We start from the raw sequence: 14499 nt of genomic DNA on the forward strand, positions 1-14499 counted from the left end.
GAAAGGTGCCCAATGATTTTAACAATGCTGATAGAGAAAGCATGCATAGACCTTAAACAACATGTGATGCTGACTATGAATGATGAAAGCAATAATATTCCTGGTGTTTAAGTGAGATCCTTCCCATTGAACCACAACACAATTAAGTGTTTCTTAGCAGAGAAATGTTAATTTGTGACTTAGCGACAACAACTTAAAGGTGACCATAGACGTTTAGATTTTTTTCTTTCTAACACCTGGGGGCACCTAAATATCTTGCATCTGACAATTTTTCATCTGACATCGGTCAGAAAATTGATCTGTCAGCTTAGAAAGTTTTCATCGTTCACAGTGAAATTTAGCCATTGTCCAATTGTTTGCGGGGCCAAGCAGGCAGCTACCCACAGTTTTCCTGGCTTCAACTAGACAATATCGCCTGAAATAGTCTTTTTAGTTGATGGACAAATTATATATTTAAACATTCCTTTCAGGATCAGTTTGGACCTACGATAATTAAAACATCTTTTACAAATCTTAACGTCTATGGTCACCTTAAAGCAGTATATCCTATTTAATTTGATGCTATTATTATTTTCTATATTATCAGAAATCGATTAGTTTATATAATGGCTGTGACTTTTCACATACTGTATATTACTGCCATCCCCAAATTGTGGCCCATTGAATGACTGCACCTATTCTTGGCAGTAGTTTTGCTGACCTCTTATATTGTGCTCATTCATAATAAGAAACACAACACTTTTGCAGTATTTTGAATAACTGCTGAAAGGACAGTCTTTCAGTGCAATCACATCTAAATCAACGTTGAGCAGAAAAAGCAGATATCAGAAAAGCAGCAACATAATCTGCAAGCCTTCACTATGGCAGACACTAAATTATTTCTCTAAAAAGAAAAAAAGCCCTAAAAACTGGTATTTTTAACACCAGTTGAAGCAAAAGAAAAACACAAATGGAAGAAACAAAATGGTCCTTCACAAATTCTAAAAAGCCAAATTGTTTCTTTCACAAGTGTAGCCTCAGGCTGGAATTTTCTCTACTGAGACTTTGGCTGTTAATTGCCTCATTGTAAAGGAAGATGACTCTAAAACTGAAAAGGGAGTCTTCTTAAATTGCCTTGTGGCATTTGAACCACCTGTTGACTTTCTATAGCTTTATGTGAGAGGGGGGGGGGATATTTTCATGAAAAAAATTTAAAATATGTGACGCCAATCAGTGGTCCATAAACATTAACAAAGGATCAATGTAAGATGAATATTTGAAGTAAATTCTACATAAAGCATAAAAATGCATTTAAAAAATGATAGACATAAATTACTAAATTAATATTACTTAAAAGGATAACAGTATATGAAAGATAATGACTTGATTCTGCAAAAATAGAAATCAGTTTAGATTATTTGAACCAACGGTTAACCGAAGATTAATAGGTATTCGGTGTGTCCCTGACTATGTTTCATTACATACTGAATTTAATGTATCATCTTTCCCGATATATCTTTATTTGAATAGCATTATATATATATTCGGGGGGAGGTTACATTTTTACAATGAGTGATCATTTTTTTTCTGCAATCTTGAATATGTTTTGCATATGGTTCTAAAGAAATTATAAAAGGCAATTAAAAAAATATACATTTTAAAAATATATAAATATAACATGTATACATATATTTCATGACTTATATATAATATATATGCAAACAGGTTCATGCTATAAAGGTACCTGACCTAGCTTCCAATCGTTATCATATATTCTAGAAATGTATATATATATATATATATATATATATATATATATATATATATATATATATATATATATATATATATATATATATGCTACGAGCTACTGCATACTTGTTCTGTATCTCCCAGAGATAGAAGATCTGGTCATGCAGATGTCAGAGTGTTTTGTTATGAAGGATTTTTTTCACTTTCCTGCATGCAGTATGCAGCAAGCGAAGATTAAATATGGTCTCAATCCTTTCTGTACTCTGAAACAATCTTGTAAGCATCTGGGTTTCCAAAGACATAAAAGAATCTAGTTACATTTCTGAGCTCTTTTGATTTGGCTGTTCATAGTGGAGCTATACTTGAGTGATGTCAAAAATAGCTTTTGAAAATAAATGGTGAGCCTGCAAGTGCATTCAGATATATTCTTGTTGGACCTTCCAGTATATTTCCGTTGTATCTTGAAACAAATGCTTGATTTAAATGTGTCTCAGGCATCACATTGTGATACCGATTGCCTGTAAAAGTCAAGTCTCTCTGCAAAGTCTACAAATGGAGCCTTTGTCAGCTGAATGACAGAGGATTAACCATTGCTCCTAAGTGCAATGGGAAAATAAGACATGATAATAAAAAATACATTTACACAATATATGCATTCCCCAAATAAACTTGTAATTGTAAAGCAAGGGTCAAAAGCAGCAAAAGAAAGCATTTTACCCACAACACAACCTTCACCTGATGAGAAATCTTATCGATTATATGTCCATGGGACTATTTATATTTATAAAATGTATGAATGTATCCATTTGTAGAGCAGCAACCAAGTATCACTTAATATTAGTACAATACATTTATGATACAGCGCTGTTATCCAGAAACAGTGAACAACAGCATATTCATTAAAAGTGTGGAGACCCCACACTGTTGTGGAAAGGTAAGTATAATCCCTGCCACAACAGCTTACAATCTAAGTACAAATGATCAACAGGAAGACTTTCATTGATACTCACTGACTGTTACATGAATGAGCAGATATCCATGTGGCCAATAAAAATTTCTTTCTAATGCCCTAATTTAGCAACAACGGCAAGAGAAAAACACCAAATATTTCATTTTAAGTGCTCCTTTCTTGAACATAATGTTTAAATTTCCTATAATGGCAGTGAAATAAAAATAAATCCATTAACTGCAGGTTAGTTAAGTGTTTCCTGTTGGAGACTTTGCGGAGACCATTGTGAAGTAGATGTCAAAATAAATGCTGTTGATTTAGTGAACTGCCTAACAGACGATACAAACTGGTTATCACTGAGCAAGGGGGGGGAGAAATAAGCTCTTAAATAAACTGGCATCCAGTAGGATTATTACAGTGTAACTCCTACACTAATGCTGATTATCCAATGATATATATATATATATATATATATATATATATATATATATATATATATATATATATATATATATATATAGCCTTGCTCTGCTTTTAGCAATAATGGATAACGCTTTAAAAGCGGGTATTTTTCCACACAGTTGACCCCAGATATAAATTTCTCAAAGGCTTGTCTGCATTCAACCATTTTGATTGCCGGTGAGACCTCCAATGTACTGCTGACCCATTTGGCAATAAGGGGGTTAAAGGGAAATTCCCTTGCTGACATAAACTCTTTTGTTTCATCAAAGCCGCTACTTAAATGATACCTGAGGTGAAATGTAATTTGTTAAAAACAATATTTAGCAAAGCGCTTCGCGGCTTCAGGCATTTCAAAAGCAACAAAACCAATATGAATTCTTAGACATGTAATTCCTGTGATTACCTTGTGCAAAGAAGGAAAACAATATATTTATTACTATGCCCAATATGCTTAGTGCTGAAAACGCATGAAAGCCTTCGGCCCATAGAGCAGTCTAAAAAAAACTCGAAATTAACAGTATGAGATAAGAGTAATTTCCTGTATTCTCCAAAAGCTTGTAGGGGGATAGTGGGAAATGTAGTTCATCAGAGCACGAAAGATTCACAGTTAACAATGAGACTCTACATATCTTACAAAAAATTGATGACTCTCCTTGAAAAATGAATCCTGGAAAATATCACTATATATGCATCAAATGTTTTTCTAGGCCCTTCAAAGAGACTGCCTGCCTGGATATTTTTTAATCATGCAGATGTGTCCTTCATATTTACTAGACAACTGGTTTGGTCATATTAAGGTCCACATATAACTATATAACCATTTACAATTCTGTTCCAGACACTAAACCAGCTAATGCAGTCTTCTCTTCTCATTTTTGCCCATTACCGACAAAGTAAATTAGAATTCTGTGGATTTTAAAGCCCAGTGTCAATATAAGATTTATATACTCTATACAATAACTGATAACACTTAAGGAATGATAATAATTAGAATATTCAAATATCACTTTTTCAGCAACACAATCAATGTTAAACTGCAATAACCTATGGTCTTCTTAATGTCAAAAACCAAACTACGGTAAAAGATATTTTACCTTCAACAAATTTGTGATGCAATTCAAAGGAACCAGTTGACATGTATTTTTTTTTTAAGCACAAAACATAAATGACTTTGTAAACCAAAGCAATTGCCGACCATATGTTTTCTTAACCATAGGACTACCATGTCCCAGTTAGTAAGCCTGTAATTGCGCCACCCAAGAACTCAAGTCAAAACATTGTTATTTGTATTTAAATACAAACCACTATTAAAATCACTGAAAAATGTGGGAAATAATGGGCAATTCTGAAAACAATGGAACATCTAGGATACATGCTGACACTGCTTCACCCAGGAATATAAAGAATGGACCTGTATTTTGTTGGTAATCCAACAACTGGACTGCATTTTGAGCCCTTTTTTTGCTGTTACTTCTACATACATACATACATACATACATATGAACAAGTTAATGGCACACACATCTCTCTTTAAAGAAACCCTTGTATACAGGTGGGGTTTGCCATAAACATGACTTCTGAAAACAGCAGTGATTCCATGCAAAATAAAGGACCAATTTGCATTATGCAATCACTGCTGTCTGTATTGCTAGGGTAGTAGCACAGTGATACAGATGTTTTACTGGCCTTCATAATCAGCCATCAGTGAAAAAGCAGAGTGAGACTAATCTTTGTTTATCATGTAGAAGAATGCATTTGTGCATGAAAACGATTAGTAAATATTTTATTAAGAAAACAGTCTCAAGTCTGCTTGGACGGGGTTAAATTAAGCCATTCAAGATCTTCTGTGACATCATTTGACCTCTTTTCCACAAGCAGGTATTCAGCAAAAGAATTTTACCTTATGAAATATTCAGAGATCTACTTTCCCTGCCGCCATTGAACACAGTATAACAAATGACTGCCCTTTCAATTAAATCTTAACATTCATTTAAAAAAAGGGGATGGAGAACATTGTGATGTCTAAATAATCTTTTCATATGACTCTCAAGCGTAAGTTGCAGAAAAGTTTATATAGGTTGTTTTCATTTATATTGCTTAAAACTCATTTTAAAAGCATAAACACCATTAATTAGAAGAAGGAAAAAAGGAGAATATGCTAAAAATAAGACTGATAATGTAAAAGTCAGAAAATGTCACGCTTATTGGCAGAGGAAAGTTACCCACAGGTCAGGTAAATAGCCTAAGATATGGCCCTATAACAAACCCAGTGCCTAGGTTGATTCCTTCATGGGGTGCTGTTAGAAAACATACTCTTTTGTTCAAGTAAAACAAAAAACAAAGAATTAACAGCAGTGTGGGTCTCGCTGTGAACTACTCGCTGTGTGGGTCTCTGCTGATGGGGAAGGAAAAAAAAAATCTTGAGTTTCTGGCAAGAGCCAGAATGAACATTTTCATGCTGAAGTAATTACAACACATTTTCTTATTAGCATCTCCTAATTGCAGGAAATTAGACTCATGCTCTATTAGGAAAGCATTTCATATATAAAAATACTTGTACCACACCGTTCACAACTGACAGCATAAACAAAGCCATAAAGTGGTATTTGCTTAAATTGCCAGGCGTAATAAAATCATTTGTAAGTTCAAAATGTTAAAATGATTTAAAAGATTTTTTTTTTTAAAATGCTACTTTTTTTTTTTAATAGTAGACATCTTCCACTTTGGGGAAACTAGCTTAGGGCCCATTATGAAAACTAAACATTGTAAAATATCAAGGCGAAGGTTTCAAATATTATTCATCTTAAAATCTAAATGACTGTGTGGGATTTTTTTTTAGCTTTACATCAAAAATGTCTACAAATATATGTTATATGAGTGTAGGCAAAGTTGGATGCATGGGCTTACTATAAGCCTATGTTTACAGGAATACCGTTTAAATGTAATTTTTAATTAAGAAACTGCTTTTCTTAACACATTGGTATTACAGGGGGCATTTTATACAGATTCTATATTTCAGAAATTAATTTGTATTTATATTTTTTTATTCTATAACAATACAGATCATTTAAATTTGTATGTATTTTGTTTAATTCCATAACAATATATTTTTTTTTAAAAAAAAGCTTGTTGCCTTATATTTTCTTTAACAAACGGTCTTCACAAGTATCTGTGTCAGTTCTGAACACAATGAATTTTCCAGCAGTCTATTAACGCAAAAAGATTCGCCCCAGCATTTTGTCAGAAATAACCCTTTCACTCCCAGAAAGGCCCTGAGATAATTTACAGCTCAAAAGTGTTCCTATTAATCAATATGGCTCTATGAATAATAGTTGTTCCGGGGGTTATTATGACATACTCCTCATTATCAGCATTTAAATCACACTAAGCATTGAACATTATGTCCATCACAATATTATTGCTTGTTTATCCATGCTACAAATGCTACAGTTACACCATTATTTTAGATTGGGGATGTCACTTTTACACTTTAGAACGTTTACATACACATATTTTGGTAGGGGATTCTTCCCATCTATCCCATACTGACTATGATAGTCCAATATATATTTGCAATTATCTGTAAATAATGCCACTGAGAATTCTAGTTTATCACCGATGCCTATAGGGAGGTTTTATGCATCTTCTATTAACCGTTCTTTTGCCAGGGAGACATATAAATTCATTCTAAAGGACTATGAAATATCAGTGCTTAGGAGTGAATTCAGTAACTTGTATTGTGTTTTATGTGTTTTCTTCTAATGCATAGACTCATTTATTTTACACTGCTGCAGCATATGTAATGCATTTTAAAAATAAGCTTGAATAATAATAACTGTGTTATTAGTTTATCTGAAAGGTTTTGCTTATGGTCTATCATTCAGACATTCTGGGACACATTGATTATCTGATTAATTGTTGATTAGGAATGCGGCAAGATCAATCACCCACTCCAGAGCTGCATGAATACATGGCAGTAATTGAATCTGACAGTACAGATTTTTTCTTTCCCTTAAATTTAAAACACAAACACATGCTGGTCCCTAGCACTGGCAGTGGTCAAAAGGAGTTCACCAGTCGCAACAATTTCTAAAGACAGAAATAAGTCCAAACTACCCAGTGGCAGACCATGTTAAAGGATGGCTTTTATTTTGCCACACAAATTCAATGCATGGTTGATCTGTACTTGAAACTGGGAAAACCAATGATATTCTATATTGTTATCCTGTCAAGACAAAACACTAGCAATGCAATATATAGCACACAGCTTGCACTACACCTAGGACACCGTGTATCTCGGAAAGAGAAAGTTGCTTTACCATAATTATCTCATGAGTTAAACATCTCCACCATGCAATGGGTTAAGTGTAACCATAATAATAAGCACAATAAAAAAGTGTACTGTTCAAAATTATTAAAACGTAACAGGCTGTGAAAAATAGGTGGGGGGTTCATGTCTAATACATGTTCAGTAAAATGCAGCTCTATGCTCCCTAAGGGGGCAGATGGGATTATTGATCAAACATAGATCATAAGACAATTTGGGCAAGAAAATCTTGTTATGGAAACCATCTATGAGGTCATAAACATGAATGATAGGAAAGTGGCCTTTGCACTACAATGCAATTTTATTTCTAAAAATAATTTTGAAAACCCTGCATTTCCCAGCCTGGTTATTTGTCACCCAGACAATATTTAAATTAGGGTGGGTCTCAGTTTATTTAAGAACAACATCAGCACAGATATTTGACACATCTGATGTAATTCAGTTTGTCTTGCATAACACACACACACATGTCCATTATCCAAACTGTGCATGCAAAACCAAAACAAAGGGTGGGGGTCAATTCAGATGTAAATTCAACAAGAGGTGAGGCTGCTTGCATGATGGAAAAGTTGACTCCACATCTGTGTCTGCTACACTCTGCTTATAAGAAGGTTCAGCTCTAAGTAAGTTATGGTTCTAAACACACAGATAACACAAATGAGGTTTTCATTTAGGCTCAATGCCTTTCCTTGATAAACTGCTTATAAATCAACTCTTTACCAGCCTGCACTGACTGCTGATATCTGTATGGCAAAACCCAGACAGCTAGCAAAATGGTTCTAACTTTAATCAGGAACTCTATTAATGGGTTTAGAACAAATGCCAGAGTATGTGTTTGTTTGATATATAAGATATTACAATCAACAAGTATTTGCACTAAACTATTCTGCACCCCCATGCAAGAGAAAGATGTACTGTATATGTTAAACATACAAATACTATTACTGGATGTAAAGAGGGCCTGCTCATTAGAGCTTACAATCTAAAAGGAGAGGGGTTTCTAGTGGGTGCAGGCAAAATATGTACATGCAAACAAAAGGTACCCAATAAATTAAATGTAAGACATGTATATTGAAATTCCAAACAAAACAACTCAAGTCCTCAAATCTGTTTCTCGCTCTCTCTTTTTATACACACACACTGACAAAAAAATAATGAACAGAGATAGAGGGACAGAGTGAGAAAAGATAATATTAGGGCTATAATATAATAAAGTAATCTATTTATTTTAACAAAATTAGGTCGTTTTTAACCTGAAACATAGTATAAATCATCATATAGGAAACATGACACATATGTAAATAAACATTCACTGTGTGTTAACCCCCTTCCGCTTTCTAAAACTTTTGGGTTTGTAAAAACAAAATTTGTTTTCTCTTTCCAAAGTAATTTTTGTTGTTTTCTGACTTGTGTACTAATCCCAATAATGCTTTCTTTTCTTTTTTCTCTCTCTCTCTCTTTTTTTTTTAAATAGCACTGATTTGTTATTTTGTTTTCCTAACTTTGTTTTATAAATGTAGGATTAAAAACATCAAAGCCCTGTCCACATAGGAGCTGAAGTTTTTAGAGGATCAGTGTGACAAGTCTCAGCTTGATAGATGTTTTTCTTGATAAACGACTTGTTCAAAAGACACATTGTAGCTTTCATTTCCTGAATACAACACACTTTTAATTTGCAACAGCAGAGCAGCCTGAAGTAGGGAGACACCCCCCCCCCCCCAATTCCCAGCATTTTCACCCCAAAACAACTGTAAACTTTACATTTTATTTAAACCTAATTTGTTTTAACACCTTCTTGGGGTGGGTCTGTTGTTTTAATAACAAACAACTAGAAATGGCAATAATTCCAATTTTAAATAAAATTCCTTAATTTTAAAAAAAAAATCTAAATCTAATCTTTCTGCTCATAATAATTAAGCTCTTCATATTTCACTCCATTTTAGTACAGTGTCCTATTCCTGATGTGAAATTTCCAAATGTAATATCCTCCTCATCACCAGCAGAAGCCCAATCTGCTCTGAATATATATTACAGCTTTAAGATCACAGAGGAAAATCTCCCATCTGGCAATCACATTCGCTTCAACAGCTCCGGGGGAAAAAAAAAAAAAGGTTTTGCTCTCTAGAAAACATTTCCCAGTGTAGATTATGTGCATGTAAAATAAACAGTCTACTTATTGATCTCCCCCAGTCAACAAGTATCCAATGCAAAAATGCAATCAAATTGGTTTCATTAGAACTTTGCATTCTTTTATGAATTAACCTGCTATGCTCGTCTTTTTTTTTTCCTTCAAGCATAATATATAACTGCCATAAATTTATTGTTTAATTTCATTTTCCATCATGCTAAACACCTAAGAGATGACTTCCTTTTTTTTCCCCTATGACCTCTTTGTGGTTGTTTAGCTGAAAACTAATTGCAATCTAACATTAATTTTAAATATGCTGAATATTATACAAATAAAAATAAAATGAAAGGTTAAAAGAATTTAAAATAAAAAGAAGGAAGAAGGTCAGTTGCTTGTTTGCCTTGCAACAATTAAAAAGTATAAAAGAAAACACACACCAAAAAGAAACGACAATGAGAAAATAACCTTTGTAACCAGACGATTAAGCAATCGACCAGTAGCTATTTTGGGGCTGAATGATTTTTTTTTTTGTTTCCCAATTACACTCAAAGTGGAGTAATGAAAGAATGGGAATGCATGAAGTTAATGAGTGAGGATTACCCCTCATGGCTACAGCACATTTCACATTCCTAAGCCTCACAGTAATATAAATTGATCCATTACTTACTCTTTAAGTCGTGACATGTGTGTAAAGGTTTAACAATTAGAATGGGCTTCACAATAACAATATTATAAAATGTAGCAATAAAGAACAATATTTAGATACAATAAGGGAAACAGAGCGCAGCCATTTGTGGCCAGCAAGCCAGACCTTGAGCATGCATTTAACTGAAGGTTTCATCGTGCAATTAAACTGTCATTATTATAAGAGACACATGTGAAGTCGAAATCCAAAAAAGAAAAAAAAAACTGACATACCATAAACACTGCTGCTACTGATCATTTCTCGCTCACAGCACAAAAAGCAGAATTGGATTTTTTTTTTTTTGTTGGTCACAGGCAGGAATTCCAAAGGTTGCTTTTCATTAAAACCACTTTTCCTCTCAGCTATCAAATGTCAGCGGCGTGCAACGTGGTCGCTTTCGTCAGGTATTCATTTAACCTATATGCATATAATTAAAGGAAGGGGGGGGGGGAGAAGCAACATCAACAGAGAGATCTCAGATCACAAGAGAATAAAGGGAAGGGGAGGCACATGAAATGCAAGTCTATGTCAATTTCACTCCCATTGAAACTAACAAGAGCTCCAGGGAAGGCTAGTAATGGAATCAGTAGATTAAATTATACATCGTTCTACCCCTGATCCCATCCAAACAAAACGCCTATCATGCTGTAGCTCCCGTACTCCCCCCAACCAAAAAAAAAAAGGAATTAAAAAAATAGCACAGCTAGGCATGGGAAGCAATGCAGCAGAACAGACTTTCTGACATTAACGTTATTTGTTGTTTTGGGACAATTGATACTTTGCAAAGTAGTTTATTGTGCCAAAGTGCTCCCCATGCCTTGCACCCATGCCAACTTCTCATAATAATTTTCATAGACACTTTGCTGCTGCTGGAAAGACAGGATCACATGATACCTGCTCTATGTGGGCAAAGTGCACCCTTCCTACCTTACGTGAGAAGTCAAATTGGCTTCATTATAACAACCGTGACCTTTAAAAATACTATTTAAAATAAAAAGAAAACTTACAAAGTGGGAACAGGGACTCAAAGTTTCTTTCTGACCTGGAATTGAGATACTTGTGTTTGTTTGCTCCATTTATTAAATTTAGCAAAATTGGGTCATTTCACACAAATAAAAAAAAAATCCCTTGAAGAAATATTAAAGAAAAAAGAGATGGTGCTTTGCCAGGCCTTGCCAGCTACTTTGTAAAAAAAAAATCAGGAGATACAAGTAGGCTAAAAAGCCCCATGGTGTCAGAATGGGCTGCTAGAATGAGGTTATTGGCATTGGCAGTGCCATGGTGCCTACCCTGTGTGAGAGGACATGGAACAGACTGACTACAAGACTACAAGACTACAAGTTCCCAGGGCATGTAAACACCTAAAAAACACATTGCATTTTTAAAATACCACCTATAAACTACACAGTGCAAGTAAACTGCCCTTTTAGAAAATACACTGTGCACCTAAACTGCCACTTAGAAACTACACAGCGCCACTAAACTTGCCCTTTAGAAAACTGTACAAGTAAACTGCCACCTAGAAACTACAAAGTGCAATTAAACTCCCCTTTTAGAAAATACACTGTGCGCCTAAACTGCCACTTAGAAACTAAACAAGGCAAGTAAAATTGCCCTTTAGAAAACTGTACAAGTAAACTGTCACCTAGAAACTAGACAGTGCAATTAAACTGCGCTTTTAGAAAATACACTGTGCACCTAAACTGCCACTTAGCAACTACACAAGGCAAGTAAAATTGCCATTTAGAAAACCATACAAGTAAACTGTCACCTAGAAACTACACAGTGCAATTAAACTGCCCTTTTAGAAAATACACTGTGCACCTAAACTGCCACTTAGAAACTACACAGTGCAAGTAAACTTGCCCTTTAGAAAATACACTGTACAAGTTAACTGCCTCCTAGATACTACACAGTGCAATGAAACTGCCCTTTAGAAACTAGACAGTGCAATTAAATTACCACTTTGAAACTACACAGTAGTAAAATGATGAATGAGAAAGGTTCCAGTGCACAAAATAAACAGAGCACAGAAAACAGCAAACAAATTGAGCCTCCCCTGGAAGGACAGACTAAAAGTCAGAACCTACCTGCATGGGTGACACAGAACTCCGAGAGGTGACAGTCGCATGGATCTGTTGTGATCGCTGCTGAACGTGGAATCGCACGAAGAAGTGAAAGCTGCAGGTCATGGTTTAGGAACAGAGAGTTGTGCACATGCTGCAATAAAGGGGCTCGATCACTGCACTTGGATTCAGGATTTTCTTTAATTATTATTATTATGATGATGATGATGATGATGATATTCTCTCAGCCTCCCTCCCTTTTTACCTCTTCAACAAATGTAGCAGATGAAGGTACAATACGGAAAAAAAAATATTAAGTTTTAATTTGTGCTTCTGGCATCAACCCCTCAGCAGGGTCGCAATGTTGTTTTCCTTGTAGGTGGGGGTTGAAGTGCTGGATGCAGCAGGCAGGCGTCTGATGAATGTCCTGTAGTCACTCCCCTTCTCCCTTCCCCACTGTGTGGCTCTCCCTCTCCCCAGCCCGGGCTCTGCTTCCTTTCCCTGCGCTGGAGTGGAGAGCTCAGGATGTCTCACCTCTATTTCTCATATCAGGCGAATATCTGCTTGCTGAACCTTCTGCTTGCTGAACATCCCCTGTAACTGCCAGCGTGACTCTTCTGTCTCTGCTGCTGCTGCCAGTGCTGCTGAAAGGGAACGGGAGATAGAGCACAAGGCAGGCATGCAGCAGGGGGTGTTTACAGGCACCATTGATTGATGGCTTCAGACTCGCACGCTGGGATTTTTTTTTCCTAGCATGGACTATGAGCAGCAGGCTTTGCAGGGTACTTGCCACTGAATTACTGCAGTAACAGTGTAAGGCAGGGGCAGTCTATCCAATGCAATCAGTCTTACAAGTACCACAATTTGAGGGGGTACACATTCAAGGGACCCTTGTTACTAGCAGTGTCCATATTAGAAACAATAACCATTAGCTGAAAGCACCCCAGACACCTCTGGCCTGTCTCATTATAACTTTCTATGGCATAGGACTGTTAGGGCAGAAACACACGTGGAGATTCGGGGAATTTAGTCGCCCGTCGACAAATCGTCTCTTCTTCAGTCAACTTATCTCCCAAACTGCCTTCCCGCCGGCTAGAATCGGAGTCGCCGGCGGTATGGCACTCAGAGCACTTCGTTTTCCGAAGTCGCCCAAAGTTTCAGGTAACTTTTGGCGACTACGGAAAACAAAGGGCACCAAATGCCATACCGCCGGCGATTTAGATTCTAGCCGGCGGGAAGGCAGTTTGGGGAGATTAGTCGCTCCAAATAAGAGGCGATTTGTCACCGAGTGACTAAATCTCCCTGAATCTCCACGTGTGTCTCTGCCCTTATATGTTAAAAGTTATACAGCACCCCTGTGCTTTAAAACCCATCAATATTGTTGTAATACTTTGTTTCCCCTTTAAGTCTTATGCATTAGGAGCAGGCAGGTAGATATTGTTTTCTGGTCATAGAACAAGGTATGCTATATGGGAATTTTAATTATCACAACAGTTTGTTAGTACAAGGATAGTTGTCTGCTTTTTCTAGTCGAGAGTTCAGCCCAGGGAATACAGATTTTCACCAGCGTTACTGCTTTCAGGCACTTCGCCGATTTACTAACGGGCACAGGCGTAACTTCGCTAGCGAAAGAGACAGACCAGCGGTCATTAGCATCTATCGACAGGCGAATTTTTGCTCTGGCGAATGGGCGTTAATCCGTAAATTCACTAAGTTGCGGATTTTACTGAACGTTATGTTAAGTGCATTGGAGTGCATAGATCTTCCTCAATCTTCTGTTACTTACATCATATTTTTAGTGGAAAAAGTTTCTAAGTCCCAAAAAACGCTGGCGTCTTCCTTTTTTCAGAATGATAGCCTGCAAAAGTCCTTAAATTGTTTTTGGGGTAACTGGGTTCCCCCATACATTTTCTAACATATGGAACATTAACTATACAGTAGGCTCATGTGTAGGGCATTATAACAACTCTATTTTATTTATTAAGGTTCCCTGGACTTGTGTAATGTGATGTATTTGCTGCAACATATACGTCCATTCAACTTTATAATTTCCCACAGTATGCAAATTAGCCTGAGCGAAGACCTCTAACAAAGATGTGCTAGGCATAATTGAACACTAGCGTATCTTCATTTTGATTACCGAAGTAACGC

At 36.0% G+C, this 14499-nt stretch overlaps 1 protein-coding gene across 2 annotated transcripts in view; it reads right to left on the bottom strand.

Annotated features, from left to right (window-relative positions):
- Positions 1-13143, bottom strand: part of fign.S (fidgetin, microtubule severing factor S homeolog) — a 103747-nt gene extending 90604 nt beyond the window's left edge. The window contains exons 1-2 of one of the 2 annotated variants that reach the window (XM_018238829.2): positions 12373-13143; positions 10516-10699 (exon numbers count right to left, since the gene is read on the bottom strand). In XM_018238829.2, coding sequence (XP_018094318.1) covers positions 10516-10540 — 25 coding nt within the window. In that variant the 5' untranslated portion in view covers positions 10541-10699; positions 12373-13143. The remainder of the gene's footprint in view (positions 1-10515; positions 10700-12372) is intronic. The other variant, XM_018238827.2, reaches the window with a different exon arrangement.
- Positions 13144-14499: the final 1356 nt, after the last annotated feature.

Source organism: Xenopus laevis, chromosome 9_10S (assembly GCF_017654675.1).
Source record: "Xenopus laevis strain J_2021 chromosome 9_10S, Xenopus_laevis_v10.1, whole genome shotgun sequence".
NCBI lineage: Eukaryota > Metazoa > Chordata > Amphibia > Anura > Pipidae > Xenopus > Xenopus laevis.